Source organism: Sorghum bicolor, chromosome 5 (genome assembly GCF_000003195.3).
Source record: "Sorghum bicolor cultivar BTx623 chromosome 5, Sorghum_bicolor_NCBIv3, whole genome shotgun sequence".
NCBI classification, from domain to species: domain Eukaryota; kingdom Viridiplantae; phylum Streptophyta; class Magnoliopsida; order Poales; family Poaceae; genus Sorghum; species Sorghum bicolor.
In genome coordinates this window covers 36478300-36497412 of record NC_012874.2, presented here as the reverse complement: position 1 = coordinate 36497412, position 19113 = coordinate 36478300, and the positions used below count along the sequence as shown (strand labels likewise).

General features: G+C 44.2%; 1 protein-coding gene across 1 annotated transcript; it reads left to right on the top strand.

Moving 5' to 3' along the window:
* On the top strand, nucleotides 325-1359 carry LOC110435607 (uncharacterized mitochondrial protein AtMg00810-like; the record flags this gene model as incomplete). The annotated part of the gene is made up of 1 exon (XM_021461333.1): nucleotides 325-1359. A coding segment is annotated over one exon (1035 nt), but the record flags the coding sequence as incomplete, so codon positions are not given.

Sequence of the window (19113 nt, the reverse complement as noted above, 5' to 3'; positions counted from 1 at the left end):
ACTATCGAGGAAGCTCTTCGTGATGGGGATTGGATCATGGTCATGCAAGAGGAGTTGAACAACTTCTCTCGCAACCAAGTATGGACACTTGAAGAGCGACCCAAAGATGCAAGAGTGATTGGAACAAAGTGGGTCTTCCGGAACAAGAAGGATGATCAAGGCAAAGTGGTGCGCAACAAGGCAAGGCTCGTGGCAAAAGGCTTTTCACAAGTGGAAGGTCTTGCCTTCGGTGAAACATTTGCACCAGTGGCAAGACTTGAAGCAATCCGTATCCTACTTGCATATGCATCTAGTCATAATATCAAGTTATTTCAAATGGATGTGAAAAGTGCTTTTTTGAATGGCTATATTAATGAGCTTGTCTATGTTGAGCAACCCCCCAGTTTTGAAGACCCTAGGTACCCCAAGCATGTCTACCGGTTGTCCAAGGCTCTCTATGGTCTCAAGCAAGCTCCTAGAGCATGGTATGAGAGGCTTAGGGACTTCCTCATTGAGAAGGGCTTCAAGATTGGGAAAGTTGATACAACACTCTTCACCAAGAAAATGAATGGGGAAATCTTCATTTGCCAAGTTTATGTTGATGATATTATTTTTGGCTCTACTAATGAAGATTTTTGCAAGGAATTTGGTGATTTGATGTCCAAGGAGTTTGAGATGTCCATGATTGGCGAGCTATCCTTCTTCCTAGGATTTCAAGTCAAGCAAATGAAGGAAGGAGTCTTCATCTCTCAAGAGAAGTACACACAAGATCTTCTCAAGAGGTTCAAGATGATGGATTGCAAGCCAATCAAGACTCCCATGGCATCAAATGGGCATCTCGACTTGGATGAGGGAGGTAACCCAATTGACAAGACTCTCTATCGCTCCATGATAGGAAGTCTACTCTACCTCACCGCATCTAGGCCCGATATCATGTTTAGTGTGTGTATGTGTGCTAGATATCAAGCAATGCCTATCGAATCTCACTTCATTGCCGTCAAGAGAATTTTTAGGTATCTAAAATACACACCTTGCCTAGGTTTGTGGTATCCCAAAGGTGCAAGATTCCAACTTGTAGGATATTCCGATTCGGATTATGCCGGGTGCCGGATTGATAGAAAAAGCACATCCGGAGGGTGCCACTTCCTAGGTAGATCACTTGTCTCTTGGATGTCAAAGAAACAAAATAGTGTTGCCTTGTCAACGGCCGAGGCGGAATACATTGCCACCGGTGCTTGTTGTGCACAAATACTCTACATGAAACAAACTTTGCTAGACTATGAAGTAGTACTAGACAAAGTACCTTTGTTGTGTGACAACGAAAGTGCCGTAAACTTTGCTAACAACCCAGTTCAACACACCCGCACAAAACATATTGACATCCGCCACCACTTCCTTAGGGATCATGTTGCTAAAGATGACATATCTCTAGAGAATGTGGGAACGGAAAATCAATTGGCGGATATCTTCACAAAACCCCTAGATGAAACTAGGTTTTGTATGTTAAGAAATGAACTTAATGTGCTTGATCTCTCTAACTTCACTAAAAGATAAAGTTGTGTGTTGAATTTTGTAAATAGCTTTTGCTTTGCATGTCATGCATACCAAAACTAAAATACAAAAATTTGTGTGTGTGAAAAAGCTTAACCTTGGATCAAACTTGACAAGCATTAGTTTACTTTCAAGTATTCCATTTCACCTCATATCATATGCATGCTTGCTAGTTGACCGTTTCTTTTCGATTACTCTTTGAGCATCCGTTGTGTTCGTCCATAGATAGGGGTAGCATTCAAAGCTCATTTTGATTTAAACCCCTAGCTTTATGGCCATATGATGCTCCTTGGTGATTTCTCGAACTATTTTCATAAAAACTACTAAGCCTATGGCTAAATATTTGTGAAAATTTGATTGTTTGAGAGAGGTCACTCATACCAGTTCCACTTGGTGTTTAGTTGTGTGTTCTTGAAGTTGGAACTTGGTTGGGTCAAAGTCGGATGTAGTGCTAAGTTGGAAAAGGACTCGGAGGGGCACCGGACGATGCACCGGACGTTGTCTCGGTGCGTCCGGTGCGGTGAGTGTCCCAGATTGCACTCACCGGATGCAGGAACAGTGTCCCTGCAGCATCTGGTGAGGTGCGTCCGGTGCTCACCAGGCGTGCCCTAGGGCACCGGACGCTAAAGCCAGCGTCCGGTGGCCATCATCCGGTGACATGCCAATTTGCAATCCTCTCTGCGCATGAGTCCGGTGGTCACCGGATGCGTTGTTGACGGTCCTTAATGCTCAAATTTAACCATCAACTAATCATACAAAAGGATCCAAATGCAAGCAACACCTAGACTTAGGGTTTTATCTGACAGAATTCCACGAGTTTTGGTGTTTGTCTATTTCTGCAGGGGGTTATCAGGAAATACGGAAGAAAGGCCCACATGTCGGGTTTACATAGAGATATTAACGTGCTGCACAATTTTCTATCATCTAGAAGACTCCAGAAGCCACGGGACCAAACGGGAAGGCAATCGGGCTCGGAGGCAGGGCGCCCGCCCAACCCTTCTGGGCGCCCGCCCAGCTACAGTGCCCAATCAGGACACGTTTCGCGGATTATGCTCCACCGACCTAAAGGATCAAGGAAAACCATGCGATTAATGTCGGTTTGATCCGACGGCCCAGATTCACTTGAAGGGACTATAAAACCAGACCCTCTGGCCCCTGGAGATCATACCTCTTCTACAGAATCAAAGTTCGGGTTTCAATTCTTCATCCAAGTAGAGAGGATCCCTCTAGTTCTTCTAGTTATACTTCTAGTTCATCTAGATCTAGTTCTAGTTCATCTAGTTCTAGTTCTAGTTCCTCTAGTTCTAGTTCTAGTTAGTTCTAGTTGTAATCTAGAAAATAGGGAGAGAGAAGAGGAGAGCGGAGGAGGAGCCGGATCTGTCGGATCTTCCTCAACATTATACTTTTGCAGCATCTGGTTCGTTCTTCATCGTTCTCCAGGTTCTTCAATTCATAATCCTGAGTTCTTTAATTACTTTTATTTACATTCAAGTTATTTATTGGATTCCCGCTTGCATCAAGTGCTCTAGTCTTTATAACGCTAGAGTAGTAATTAATAGATTAGACGTGGTGTTTAGTCTTGCAATTACCTAGAATTGCACCCAATCCTACGGATTGTTGTGGTAGCCTTAGGGTAGTGACAGCCCTAACGGTTGACGTATTCCACCACGTTTGGATCGGTGTTTGTAGGACCGTAGTCGGAGCTTCCTAGCCCCCTTCTCATCTCTTTTTGTGGTTAGTGTTCTGATGTCCCGAAATAGATAATCTTGAATGTCCCGATATAGATAATCTTGAAGTAATTCTTGATTCTTAGATCAACTAGAGAACTCTCAGGAAACTTCCTCTCTTCCCACCAAAAATAATCATATAGTTTTTCTTGGGCGATCTTGGATGTTAATTAGTACACTCATGTTCTTTGTGGAAAATCGATACTCTGGAATACTCCCGGGTGAAAGCTACATCGGTATCCGTGCGCTTGCGGATTTTTCTTTTTGCGTTTAAAATACCCAACAAGCTTTCTGGCGCCGTTGCCGTGGAACGGTAGCTGTGCTAGTTTCGAACCAAGTCGTCCGTGTATCCTTTTTCTTTTCCTTTTTTACCACACTCACCTTATCATTTTCACCGTACCACATGGATTTCACTCTAAGCATTAATGAGCATGGAATTTATTTCATAGCCACTTCATTTACTCCATGCTCATATGCAACATCTTCACAATCCATTGGTCTCTCCAACATCACCACATTCGAGATCTCCAACCCCCACTTCCTTTCTATTTATAAAAACTTTAAAAGGGCGGTTGTCGATGCATATGTCTATAATAAATTTTGCAGATCTCGTTGAGTCGATCTTGATATAGGTCAGCGTTGGAGTGGAAACCACTTCACTGACATAAATCGATGGTTTCCCAAGGACAAGCTTAGTGTCCTAAAACAAGCACTGATCAGATCATAACATGAGCTTTTAATTATTTGCAACATTACCTTCTGTACCGAGCATATAAGGATAATTGTAAAAATATTCCTTCGGGTATTCTTGTCACTAACCTTTTCAGGATTGGAGCAAGAAGATCGGATGAATGACAAACACAAGGTATGTCCAACCAATCATCATACAACATTGAATTAAATTCATCCAAACTTGAATTTTGCAAAATTCAAGCTTGGGGGAGTGCTTTACATAAAAATATCCTTTGCCATGTTGCTATGTTGGTTGTCCCTACCTTTGAGACATGCTCAATTTGTTAAATACTAAACACACTACTTCATCTCCACTTGAGTAGATCTCTATAAATGCTCTCATGCTACCTTTATTTGCTTTAGTATATGTCTAGGTTTGGAGTAGTTTCATTTATCTCTTAATTAAGCATGGTGCTTAGTTTAGGAATGATGGTCTTACTTCCAAAGGATTTTAAATTAAGCATGATGCTTAGGTTAAAATTCCCTCCTAAATCAAATTAGACATGATGTCTAGGTTGATCTTTGAGCCGATAGTATGCTATAGTAGATATTGGATATTTTTTGGACTAACCCCTGCAGGAAAACTTTCAATATCGACCTGGGAAGTCCTGAGACAAACTCACATTGGAGACAAAGAGAGAGACACATGAAGTTTAACAATCTACACAAGGAAGGCATAGCTCACAAGAGATGATCCATGGACGGTGCCACAAACACGATGCACAACCACTAAGAAAGGAAAGCTTCCACAAGGTAATACTGTACCATCACTCTTCAAGTAAGGTAACATCTTAAGGTACTTGACTATCACTTCTATAAGCTTTTCCTTGGTTCTGGCATTCACATGAATAAAAGAGACAAACATGTATGATTTACAATTCTAGATTAACCAACCCAATCGATTCAATATGTTTAGTCCTTTCACCTTTGTGATCCCACACTAAATGTTGCACACACAATCTTTGGAAGATATATATAAAAAAAGAGATAAGTATAGATAGATTATCTTTCCATTAGGTTGAGTGATCTGATCTGACAAATGTTTTAAATGTTACACTCATTATCCATCAACTTTGTCTTGCTCACTATGGTTAAGGTTAGAGAAGAACAAATACACTTTTGGTTCTGTTGGTGTTTTCCACCAACAGTGCCCATGCACTTGATCTCTGCCTTTTCTCTAAGAGCAGGTACACTTCGAGCAAAATATGAAGGACTTTTACAACTCCCAGACTCCACTAAGTGAAGAACCTAGATCTACGAGCACAAACACACTGGAGATACTGGACACTCAGGCAATCACTGCCCTGAGATGCTTGAGGACGTAACTACTGGAGTAACCCTGTTGTGGAAGTAATTACTGACCTTCTGCCGGTCAAGAGATACAATCCAGGACGTCCCGTCATCCCGATCTCCATCGGCATGGTGGACTTCCTAGAAGCACTCTGCAACTTTGGCTCCAGCGTCAACATTATGCTCAGGAAACAACCATGTGTTTGCAGCTTGCAGATCAGACACTACGTTTCCCAAAGGGAATATTGAAGAACCTCTAGTTGGTACCCTGTACGCCCCAGCAGACTTCATGGTGATAGAGACTGGTACTGATGAGAGGGCACCCATCATCCTAGGGAGGCCATTCCTGAACACCTCGGGAGCTGTCATCTACGCTAGTGCTGCCAAGATCAGTTTCTACATCAAGGGGAAGAAGGAGACGTTTTCCTTCAAGAAACAAGAGTACACAAATCCCAGAGCAATCCTGACATGAACCAAGGAAGAGGACCAACAGAAGGAACAAGAACAAGCAAATATGTACCAAGTCAGCTAAGATGGTCACTGCAGCTCAAGGAGGTCAAGATCGTCAACTCAAGTTGCCTTTCTTGATCAAGAAGGACGACCCTGGTGTCCCAAGCATCGAGTGCACAATCAACGGATATTCTTTTCAGAAGACACTCTACGACACCGGATCTAACGTCAACATAATGGCCGCAGTCACTTATCAGCTCCTGCATGGAACCATGTCCCTACAACCAACATACATTCAGCTCCAGATGGCAGATCAGACATTCTGAAAGATTGAAGGTTATTGACATGGGAGAAGACGAGTACGATCCACCCATCATCCTTGGAAGACCGTTCTTTAGCACCATTAAAGCAATCATATACATTGGAACCAGAGAAGTCCACATGCACTTCCCCTCAGAGAAGGTACGCCACTGTTTTACTGACCCTAACTATATAGTTGAAGATTCTAAGCAGGTCAGGACAAGAAGACGATGACACAGCCGCAACCAGAGGAGGCAAATCATCAAGGACGAATGGTTAGACAATGAAGGAGAAGTTGTAAGGTCTGAAGATATACAACTTGAACAGAACTGTCCTGAGGAGACCGTAGCACCGAGTCAGGTGTGTAGAGACAAGATAGTTATACATGAAGAGCAGAACCACCGACTACACCATCCAGCGAATCCCAGGACGACTGAGAAAACGGAGAGTCCCGTTCGGAGGACTTAAAAACACCGAACGCCTTGCCAAGAGGTAAACTTAGTAGTTATCTTTTTCCTTTCAATTATTTTAAAATAGTTTGCTTAGTTAATCAGGTTCATATCATCTTGAAAAGAAAATAAAAATGTTAATTAAGTCCCATGTGAGTATGCTCATGGCATAAAACCCATAAGTACATTCACTGTGGTGGCATAAAAATAAAATAAATATATTCCTGTCCTATAAAAATAAAATTATAAAAATAGATTTATGATCCTACCAAAGAGAGTAACATTTATTGAGGAGGCTCAACATGATAAAGGCTAGATATTTATGCTAACACTTAACCAGTTCCACAAAGCTTTGTTGTCTATTTGAGCTCCACAGAATTTAAGGATCAAAGAAGACTAGCAGACGGAGGACATCCTAATCGCTATCAGAGTGCTGCCGACATTCAAATACACCTCCGCCACCTGCTAGCTACATCAAAAGGAATTATGTCAAAATCCAGCTTGGGGGAGAGCACCCCCATTTATCCAGCTAAGTATTCTACTCGCGTTTATATTTTACTCAAATAATAAAAAGATGCATAATCATAAAAACCTAAATAAAGATTTTGTGCTTATATATATATATATATCTTTGCTTAGCTTGCTAAATAAATAAATAAAGTTTGCTATGAACCCTCATGATAAGCTCTCACATGGAAATGATGAATAGTTGCTCTGCCATGACTAGTTCCTAAAATTGAAATCTTTCTCAAGTTTAGGCATAACTGTTACGAATTAAGATTTGCTCTAAACCTGAACTTGTGGGGAGAGTACTTGATCTAAAGTCTAAGTTGTTAACGGATACGATATGGGATGGTTGAGCTGCTGTTTATCTGTTCCTAGAGATGCTAGAATTCTGGAGAATTTTATCTTTGAAAATCTTTAAAATGCTGCATGATGAGTTCCTGTATGATGAGAGTTTAAATTCCTACCACAGCCATATATACATGCTTGCTAGACTTTGAGCCACACATTTACTTTTTACTGCTTATGAGCATTGAGTGTGGTCAAGCTGTGTAGACCCTTAGGAGCTTGTCATGTGGTTAAGTCAAGATTCACTTGCACGTTCACTCATACATGCTACTTCTACTCTGGAAGTACCATCCACATATACCCATTTCCATCTCCAGAACCACCCAAAAATATTCTACTCCTAATCCCGGAGAGAATAGCCAAAAATATTTCTATTTTTTCCCTGTGAAATAAATGCTCAAGTTATCTTGTTACTACCACTTGCTATATTATCTCATGAGATGAGTGCTCTAAAGAAAAAAAGAGAAAAAAAAATAAGAATACGAGGAAATAAAAAGGGGCAAGTGCCCGGAACCTCGAAAGAAAAAAAAGAAGAAGAAAAAGTGAGACGATAGGTAAAAATGGACAAGTGTCCGACAGTAGAATTAGGGGTACAAGATACCCACCTGAGAGAAAAGAAAAAAAAAAGAAAAAGAAAGAAAAAGAAAATACAGAGCATCTCATTCTCCCTGAAAGTTTCAAAAGAGCAAGAAAGGTATGTATCCCCTCAAGAGGGCACTAGTAGAATTAGACTTTCACCATTGTTATCACCATCATTACCATGCACCATTCATTCGCCACACATGCACATCTTGATTTGACTTATTGACTTGTTCTTCTGGATCCATGGTTTGACTATGCAATAAATGTCTTGTAAGTATGTATTAGCTGTCTCCCACCTATGAGCTCCAGATATCAAAAGCCTTATTAGAGTAGTGTGAGAGAGAAGGCAATGTCACTATGCCTCATACCAAAAATACCACATACTTTGAGAGAAGGCATACACCATTACTGCCTTGGTAAGGATCCAGAAATACCACAAAAGAGAGACTAGAGAGAGGCATACAAGGAATCTCTGAGTTTTATTTGAAAATCTGCAAAAACTCCAGAGCTATAGTTAATCGAAGAACAAGAGACATGGTGCTTGACTAGACTGTTCTATCTTTTAACTACTCAAGACAGAAGTGACGGTTACAAGTCCCATGGTGAAAGGTAAATGAGTAAGTTTTAAGTCTTAACAGTTTACTCTAACCAGAGATGAGATCTTGTTTAAACGCATGTGTATCTTTAAGTTATGAAACCACTGCAGAAACTCTTGAGTTCATCTTTGCTCAGGGACGAGCAAAGGTTATGCTTGGGGGAGCTTGTTGACGGTCCTTAATGCTCACATTTAACCATCAACTAATCATAGAAAAGGATCCAAATGCAAGCAACAATTAGACTTAGGGTTTTATGTGACAGAATTCAACGAGTTTTGGTGTTTGTCTATTTTTGTAGGGGGTTATCAGGAAATACGAAAGAAAGGCCCACATGTCGGGTTTACATAGAGATATTAACGTGCTGCACAATTTTCTATCATCTAGAAGACTCCAGAAGCCACGGGACCAAACGGGAAGGCAATCGGGCTCGGAGGCAGGGCGCCCGCCCAACCCTTCTGGGCGCCCGCCCAGCTACAGTGCCCAATCAGGACACGTTTCGCGGATTATGCTCCACCGACCTAAAGGATCAAGGAAAACCGTGCGATTAATGTCGGTTTGATCCGACGGCCCAGATTCACTTGAAGGGACTATAAAACCAGACCCCCTGGCCCCTGGAGATCATACCTCTTCTACAGAATCAAAGTTAGGGTTTCAATTCTTCATCCAAGTAGAGAGGATCCCTCTAGTTCTTCTAGTTCTACTTCTAGTTCATCTAGATCTAGTTCTAGTTCATCTAGTTCTAGTTCTAGTTCCTCTAGTTCTAGTTCTAGTTAGTTCTAGTTGTAATCTAGAAAATAGGGAGAGAGAAGAGGAGAGCGGAGGAGGAGCCGGATCTGTCGGATCTTCCTCAACATTATACTTTTGCAGCATCTGGTTCGTTCTTCATCGTTCTCCAGGTTCTTCAATTCATAATCCTGAGTTCTTTAATTACTTTTATTTACATTCAAGTTATTTATTGGATTCCCGCTTGCATCAAGTGCTCTAGTCTTTATAATGCTAGAGTAGTAATTAATAGATTAGACGTGGTGTTTAGTCTTGCAATTACCTGGAATTGCACCCAATCCTACGGATTGTTGTGGTAGCCTTAGGGTAGTGACAGCCCTAACGGTCGACGTATTCCACCACGTTCGGATCGGTGTTTGTAGGACCGTAGTCAGACCTTCCTAGCCCCCTTCTCATCTCTTTCTGTGGTTAGTGCTCTGATGTCCCGATATAGATAATCTTGAAGTAATTCTTGATTCTTAGATCAACTAGAGAACTCTCAGGAAACTTCCTCTCTTCCCACCAAAAATAATCATATAGTTATCCTTGGGCGATCTTGGATCTTAATTAGTACACTCACGTTCTCTGTGGAAAATCGATACTCTGGAATACTCCCGGGTGAAAGCTACATCGGTATCCATGCGCTTGCGGATTTTTCTTTTTGCGTTTAAAATACCCAACACGCGTCCGGTGCCACATTAAGAGCGTCCGGTGACCCCGCGGCAGGCGCATATAACCCGCGCCCCCAGGTGTTGAGTCGGCAGTTTTTCTCTCTCTCTCTCCCTCGCAAAGTCAACCGCAGCCGTGCCCTAGCAAATCGCCGATCCGCCGCCGCCGTCGAGTTCGTCGATCCCCGACGACCTCGGAGTTCTCCCCCCCGCGCTAGATCTTCCGGGCTTCTCCTCTTTCCTCTTCTCCCACCAGTGACTTGGTTCCTGCGGGATAGTTAGGGTTTGGGTGAGTTCCCTGTTTACGCCCTCAAGGTGTTTGGTTCTTTGTGTGAATGAATCTAATTGTGTTTTTGACGACGATTCGATTCGTTCTATCTCTGTAGCACCCTGAGGAGTGGTTTCACGTTCTCCGGCGGATTCTGATCGTGATATTTCATCCGGAACGCATCTCGTCATCGGATCCGCGTTGATCTTCTGTGATAGTTGGCTAGTTGTCGGCAGTTCTTTCAGTCAGTTGTTCTTGCGATGGCTCGTGGCAAGAATGTCAGTGGTCCGGCTGCCAGCGCTGGAGGTTCCCCAGGAGGTGATGGTGGAGGTGATCCTCCCCGTCGCCTGTCAGCGGCAGAGAAAGGCAAGGGCAAGAAGTTGGCCACCAAGAAGAGGAAGGCCAGCGATAGAGAGGTAGAGATAGCAGAAGCAGTCGCAGCAGCAGCAGAGGCAGCTGAGAGGGGTGGACGGTCAGGTGCCCTGAGGATTGGGGCCGATCTCACGCCACATCAGAGGTGTGCTGTTCTTGAGGCCAAGGCTCGTCATGGATCACCCCCTGGTACTATCATGCTAGGAGGACAGCGTGTCAGGATTACAGTCAGAGATCCAGCTCAGGAGGACCCGGACATAGGGACAGAGGCAGAGGCCCAGGCAGAGGGTCCGGCACAGGCACATTAGCAGGAGCAGCCCCTCAGGTGGTCCACCCGTGCCCGTACACAGGCCATCCCTAGGACTAGTACACTGGGCCAGTCTACCTCCGCTACTCGCTCTACACCAGCTCGAGGCACACCAGCTCCTCGTCAGGGACCAGTCAGGATACACAGGGACCTCACTCTAGTGTTAGCTAGGGAGATCCAGCAGCTGCGGTTTGTTCCATTTCCTACTTGGTTCCCAGCTGCTAGGGATCCACGAGCCAGTGCCAGGTTCAACATAGTGGTCCAGGAGGATATTTATGAGGCCCTAGTTCATTCACAGGCTCAGTTCCGAGAGCACAGAGTGATCGATCTTGAGATTCTAGGGAACGTGGTTGGTGTAGACATCAGACAGTACTTCACATACCTCCACAGTCTCCCAGAGCTGCTCGCTTTGCGTGGTACCTACTGTGAGCAGTGGGTCAGAGAGTTTTATGCGTCAGTGTGGGTTTCTCCGGAACATAGCTACATCCACTACGCACTGGCAGACACAGACTATAGGGTGACAACACAGAGTTCCAGAGAGGTCCTTGGGTTGAGAGCCTATCCCACCAGGATTCACCAGCTGTGCTACGGGAACATCGAGCCCCCTCGACGTCCTCACGGTGGTGAGATACCACCGGTTGACTTCATGGCTCCCTGGTTCCGTCAGCCATTTGGAGAGGGCTCTAGTAGGACAGTGGGAGATTTGACACGCCCAGCCAGGATCCTCGACTTTGGGTTGAGGAAGACACTCCTTCCTGTTGATATTTGGGAACACAATAAGGAATTGATCCGCAAGCGCACGGATATCGGTGAGCACTTCACCCGGGAGGTTATCCAGAGTATCGTATTTATTTTTTACCACTAGGAGAAAGAGTGCATCTGACTAACCCGGTCTATTACTACTAACCCTTTAGGCAACAAAGAATGTTCCTCGATGTGAGTGATAAATAGAGAAGACTACAACTGTAATCTCCTAACCTTGGTAAGGATGATCTACTGTTCTATTGGGGAGGCTAATGGAATCTAGACACCACAGAGGATGTTCAACCCGCACCTATAAACCCTATCCTTCCTGCTAACGAGATATGGTTTGCAAAGGTAACTCGGAAATGTCACATTCCTCGCTACTACGACAGTCTAGCTAGTCAGGGAATATCTATGAGTATCCTAGCTTAAACACCACGTCTACGCTAGAGATGATTACTCTAAACTCTACGCGAAGAGATTAATGTAAACTCATAAACCAAAAGAACAATAAAACAAGAACTTACTAGAATTTAAAAGTTGAAATACTAAAGAATCCTAGGAGCAAGCCTTGGGTTAGAAGAACTTGATCCCATAGGTACAAGCTCGGAGTAGACACCGACAGGCCAGGCTTCCTCCGATCTACAACTCCACTCTATCTCTCTCAATCTAGTAGAAACTAGAAGATCTATTTCTACTCACATTGTATGCTAAGCCTAAAAAGAAATTTTATTTAGAGAAAAGGTTTTCCTTCGAGGGCTCCCCTCAACTCTATGATAAACTTGTCTCCTCCAAGGGCCAGGGGTTCTGGTTTTATAGTCCCCTCAAGTGAACGTGAGCCATTGGATCAAACCGACATTGATTGGACGGTTATCCTTGATCCTTTAGGTCGGTGGAACGTCGTGTGTGAAAAGAGTCCTGATTGGCATCAAACAGAGGGCGGGCGCCCAGGGCCTGGCCCCGTTCGGCCTTTGCTTCCTTCCTGTGGCTTTTGGAGTCTTCTAGATGGTAGAAAATTGCGCAGTGCATTGATATCTCTATGTAATCCCGACATGTGGGCCTTTCATCCTTATTTCCTGATAACCCCCTGCAGAAACAAATAAACAACAAAACTCATGGAATTCTGTCAGATCAAACCCTAATTCTAGGTGTTGTTTGTATATTGGTCCTTTCTCTTGTTTATTTGACAATTAAAATTGATACTTAAGAACTATCAACACTTCCCAGGATAGGCTATAGGGACGGCTTCACCAGGATACAGCAGTGGCTAGTAGCTCACCTCATCTCAAAGACTCCTTTTGATTTGTTGGATCTAATAGTCTCAGAGATCGAGGACACTATTTCAGAGAGCTTCAGAGGTCGGCGTCAGTTGCCGTACGCACATTGGATTACCATGATCATTCTTCGTGCTAGGCCCGTACCCCTGCCAGCTCACCTGCAGAGAGAGTTGTCGGATTTAGATACCGTGTTCCCCTACTACGACCGCCAATGTTATCCTAAACGCTAAACGGTAAACAGTCGGTCACCCTTCGTTTAGCGTTTAAACTGTTTAGACGGTGTTTAAACGGATTAAAACGGTCTAAACGGTTTTACACAATATTACAAAAATGTGCATATTTTTTAATGTAAAATCAATAATTCTATCATTTATACATATTTATGCAACTAAAATCTATTTATTTTATTATATATATATGTTTATGCATGTTAGAAGAATTAAATATACATATTTATGCATGTAACAAATCAATTTTATATATTTGTTAATATAATAAATTTAAGTATACAAATTGTTGATATAAAATTCAACTAGATTTACCTAGTGTTTGCCTAAACGCCCGTTCAAAGAGCCGTTTATCATGTTTAATACCGTTTACAACCGTTCCGTGTAGGCCGTTTAGACCGTTTTCCCTGTTTTTTGACCGTTTAAACGGTCAACCGTTTAATTTCCCGTTTACCCCCTAAACAAAACAGTTTGCCACCGTTTACCGTTTAATGACCGTTTAATTGGCCGTTTAGGCCGTTTAGGCGAACACTGACGACCGCAGGCAGATGCTGAGAGCGCACACCGACCTCTGAGCTCCACCACCTTCTAGTGCACCACGTGGCCCGGTGCCCCCACCTTCTCCTAGGGGCACTCGCAGTTCAGGAGCAGTTCCAGAGACCGAGGAGGAGCAGGACATAGCTATTGGGGCATTTGCTGATGCAGAGGCTGAGGGAGACTTTGACTTTGCCTCGGACAGCTCAGATGACGATTATCGTCTTCCAGTGCCAGACCTTCCCTCGAGGGCACACGACCACGAGGCAGGAGGCTCCTTGTGTGCTTCAGACCCCGCTCTGCTTGCTATACTAGAGGGGATGAGAGCCGATCAGCGGCGGGCAGCTGAGGACCAGGCGAGGAGAGACAGGGACCAGGCTGCCATCAATGCAGCCATGCAGGCTAGGCAGGATGAGCTCCAACGACAGCTTCTGACCTTCTAGGAGGAGCAGCTTGCGTTCCAGGCTCAGGAGACAGCGATGATGGCCGCTCTTATGGCCGCCTCAGGGATTCAGATTCCTCAGATACAGCTCCGAGGCACTTCGTCTGTCAGACCTCCCACTCCAGTACCTCAGAACCAAAGTCAGTATCAGCAGCCACTACAACTTCCTGCTCAGAGTCAGCCGTTCTCGACGCCTCAGCACCAGGTCTCCCAGGGTGCTATCTCCTCTGGCTTTGAGCAGGTACCGCAGTTTACGCCTCTCCGCTCTGGATTCACTCCACAGTCAGTGACAGCGTCTCAGGTTGTGTTGGATTCGTCGGTAGGCCAGCACGTCAGCTTCTCTTACAGTGCTCTGACCGGTGACCCTACGCCTCCACCCCTGCAGGCTCCTGCAGCTTTTATGGTCCCAGTAACCACCACAAAGCGCCTGTCATCGTCCATAGCTTCGTTTGAGCAGCTAGCACCTTCTTCTACCGTGCCAGAGACGTCAGCTACAGCGACCGAGTCCGTGCCAGCTTCGTTAGCAGGACTCGAGCAGCCACCTCAGCTTGTGAAAGCTTCAGTGCCTCTAGAGCAGACCCAGACTGCTTCGCCAGCACCTGTAGCTTCAGAGGGTTACTCCACCTCCTCCGCCTCGACGGCCGATGGTTCAGATGTTGCAGTTCGCTTTGAGGCCGTGCCGAGGGACTCCACTGCTCCGCCTCCACCTCCGTCTTGTTAGGTTTTTGGCGCTTGATGCCAAAGGGGGAGAGAGTTGTGAGTATGAGAGTTAGGGGGAGTTAGAGGGCTACAGAGAGGCTTTGTTAGTTATTTTGATATACTCTTTTGTGTGCTACTCTATCATGTGCATCATGTTTACCTTTATGCATTGCATTTGTGTGAGACACACTGGTTGTGAGACATGACCTTATGCCTAATTGTAATATCTTTATGTCATGTTCTTTGGCTCATATTACCTTTGCTTCCGCGTTTTTACTCCGATGTTCTTATGAGCCATTTGTGATTATATCCTGTTGTACACCACTCACATATTTTGATGCAGGATGTTAGACTTGGTTGATATAAGCATGTCTAATCACTTTGTTCTTATTGTATCATGCTTATTGAAACCAAGTCATTTGAAAACCTCAACTCTTTTCATACTCAAGGTTATTGTCATCAATCACCAAAAAGGGGGAGATTGAAAGAGCATCTAGGCCCCTAGTGATTTCGATGATTAATGACAATGTTGATTACTATGACTAATGTGTGTTTTGCAGAGGCAAAGTCGTAGGTAACGTCATGGTAATAGGTACTCGATGAACAGGGACGTACATGCCTACTTAAAAGTGGAAATCGTTTCGGTTTTCAAAGGATGGATGGACATCGTCAAGACTAGACTAGGTCTAAGTGCCATATGGTGAAGAAGGGCACTTAGAGTAGTTTAGGACTTTGTTTTCCTTTGACCGTACTATTAAGAGGGGCTTTGTTCTAGTAGCTTGACTTAGGAAAGGCTTTAGGTTTAGGTGTGGTGCACACTTGGTAAACCTAGCACTAGGCAGCTCAGCGATAGTCCTTAGATCGAGAGGAACCAACTTCGTTTTGGAGCGATCGCGTTTTGACGAAGTTAGGGTGCCCAAGGGGGCACCGGACGCTGCACCGGACGCTGAGAGGTAGCATCCGGTGAGGTCCTTCACCGTTGAGAGTTTCGATGCCTTAGGGTTAGGCACCGGACGCTGGCACCGAACTCACCGGGCACCCAGGGAGGTTGTATACTTCCCTTGAGCACCGGATGCTAGCACCGGACGCATCGGGTAGCGTCCGGTCCCATACTCAGGGAGTTTGTAAAACTCCCCAGAGCACCGGACGGTGCCACCGGACGCTGAGAATTAGTGTTCGGTGACCTGTCATACGCAGGTACAGTTAGCCGTTCTGGGGCACCGGACGCTCGGTGTAGAGCGTCCGGTGCAACATTAACAGCGTCCGGTGACCCCGTTTTCAGTGGAAAACGGTTGGCTGACCTTTGGACTTCGTGGGGTGTATTTATACTCCTCCACCTCGTCCATGAGAGGTCTCTTGCCCATCTGAACATCTGAGAAACTTGTTGTGGAGCAAGAGAGTAGCAAGAGCCTAGAGATGATTGAGATTTGAGTGATTTCTATAGAGAATCCTTCTCTAGTGAATTCCAAGAGTCAAGTGTGCATCCACCACTCTCTACAGCCTTGTTTGGGTCAAGTGAGAGTTCTTTGCTTGTTACTCTTGGTCATCGCCATCACCTAGACGGTTCGGTGGTGATTGGAGACACGAAGACCGCCCAGAGTTCTTGTGGGTGGCTCGTGTCAAGCTTGTGAGCGGTTTTGGGCGATTCACCGCGACGGAGTGTCGAAGAATCAACCCGTAGAGAGCACTTGGTCCTTGTGCGGACCAAGGGGGAGCAAGACGCTTGCGCGGGTGGTCCAACGAGGACTAATGGAGAGTGGCGACTCTCCGATACCTCGGCAAAACATCGCCGAGCACTTTCTTTCACTACTCCTTTACATTCTAGCATTTACTTTGTGTCTTTACTTTCTTAGAATTGCCATGCTAGAATAGGATTGGAACTAGGTTGCAAAACTTTTATCCGGTAGCTCTCTAGTCACACTAGGCACAAGGGGTTGAATTGGTGCTTATAGGTTGCATAAATTTTTAGAGAAGCCCAATTCACCCCCCCTCTTGGGCATCTTGATCCTTTCAGAACTAATTAAGTGTTAGCATAAATATCCAGCCTTTATCATGTTGAGTCTCCTCAATAAATATTACTCCCTATTTTTTTATTTTCATTTTTATAGAGCAGAAAAATATTTATTTTATTTTTATGCCACCACAGTCAATGTACTTATGGGTTTCATGCCACTCATATTCTCACATGGGGCTTACTGTTTTTCACATTTTTATTTTCTTTTTAGGATAGTATGAACATGATTAACTGAGTAAACTATTTTAAATAATTGAAAGGGAAAGGATAACTATCAAGTTTACCTCTTGGCAAGGCGTTCGGTGTTTTTAATTCCTCCGAACGGGACTCTCCGTTTTCTCAATTGTCCTAGGATTCGTTGAGTGGCGGAGTCGGTACTTCCGGCGGCGCCTCCTCTTCATGTATAGTTATCTTCTCTCTCCACACCTGACTTGGTGCTACGGTCTCTTCTAGATAATTCTATTTAAACTGTATGTCTTCTGATCTTATCACTTCTCCTTCATAGTCTGCCCATCCGTCCTTGATAATTTGCCTCCTCTGGTTGCGGTTGCGTCGTTTGCTGACCTGCTTAGAGTCTTCAACGATATAGTTAGGGTCAGTAAAATAGTGGTGTACCTTTTCTGAGGGGAAGTGCATATGGACTTCTCCAGTTCCAATGTAGATGATTGCTTTAACGGTGTTGAGGAACGGTCTTCCAAGGATGATGGGTGGATCATATTCGTCTTCTCCCATGTCAATAACCTAAAAGTCTGTGTAGACAAAATGATTGTCTATTTTGACAGGGACAGCAGTTACTGTTCCTTTAACCTCTCAAAATGTCTGATCTGCCATCTGGAGCTGAATGTATGTTGGTCTTAAGGGCATGGTTCCGAACAAGAGCCGATAGGTGACTGCGGCCATTATGTTGATGCCCGATCCGGTGTCGCAAATCGTCTTGTAGAAGTTGTATCCATTTATGCAGCAATAGATGTTTGGCATTCCTGGGTTATCCTTCTTGGTCAGAAACTATGACTTAAGTCGATGATCTTGACCTCCATGAACTGCAGTGACCATCTTAGCTGATTCGGTCCACACTTGCTTGTTCCTGTTCCTCCTGTTGGTCCTCTTCCTTGGTTCACGTCTGGATTGATCTGGAATTTGTGTAGTCTTATTCTTCAAGGAAAACGTCTCCTTCCTCCCTTTAATGTAGAAACTGATTTTAGCAGCACTAGCGTAGATGACAGCTCCCGAGGTATTCAAGAATGGCCTCCCTAAGATGATGGATGCCCTCTCATCATTACCAGTCTCTATCACCACGAAGTCTGCTAGGGCATACGAGGTACCAACTCAGACACAAAGGTTCTTCAATATTCCTTTTGGAAAACTTATCGTCTGATCTGCAAACTGCAAACACATGGTTGTTTCTAATAAAGAATATGTAAAGAATTTTTCATAGAGTACCCTGGGTATAATGTTGACACTAGAGCCAAAGTCGCAGAGTGCTTCTGGGACGTCCACCATGCTGATGGAGATCGGGATGATGGGGCATCCTGGATCGCCTCTCTTGACCGGCAGAAGGTCAGTAGTAACTTCAGTGTCGGGGTTACTCCAATTACCTTCATCAAACATGTCTACAAGATTTGCAGATTCTAATCCTTCCGGTTGTGATGGTATACCGGGGTTAGTAGTAGGAACAGCAGCAGCTATTTGATTTCACTGAGATTCAATCATTTTATTAAAGCTAATTTGATTCTTGATAGCAGTAGAGAAATTATCCATTCTATTATTTATATTTTCTAGCATTTTATCATTAGATGCCAATTTCTTAGATAGGTTATCCATTAGCTTTCCTTGATTAGACACTAACTCTCTCAGAGGTAGAAAATTATTATTATTATTGTTGTAAGAATTGTTACCTTGATAATTACCTGAGTAGTTAGGCCTTTGTTGATTCCAACCTTGATTTTGTTGAGGACGGTTGTAGTAGTAGTTGTTGTTATTGTTGATGTAGTTCACATCCTCAAGCATCTCAGGGCAGCGATTGCCTGAGTGTCCAGTGTCTCCACACTCCTCACAAGTCATGTCAGAGTCGTAGATGTGCATAACTTCTTTCTTATCTCCAGCTCTATCATCGAGCTTCTTCATGAGCAGGTCTAGCTTTGCAGACAGCATGTCTACCTCCTTGAGCTGATGCATACCTCCACCTCTCTTGCGTGTCTGAGTCCTTTATTCATTCCAGCTTTGGTTGGACGCCATCTTCTCCACAAGAGCTGTGGCTTGTGATATGGTAAGTGATAAGAATGCTCCTCCAG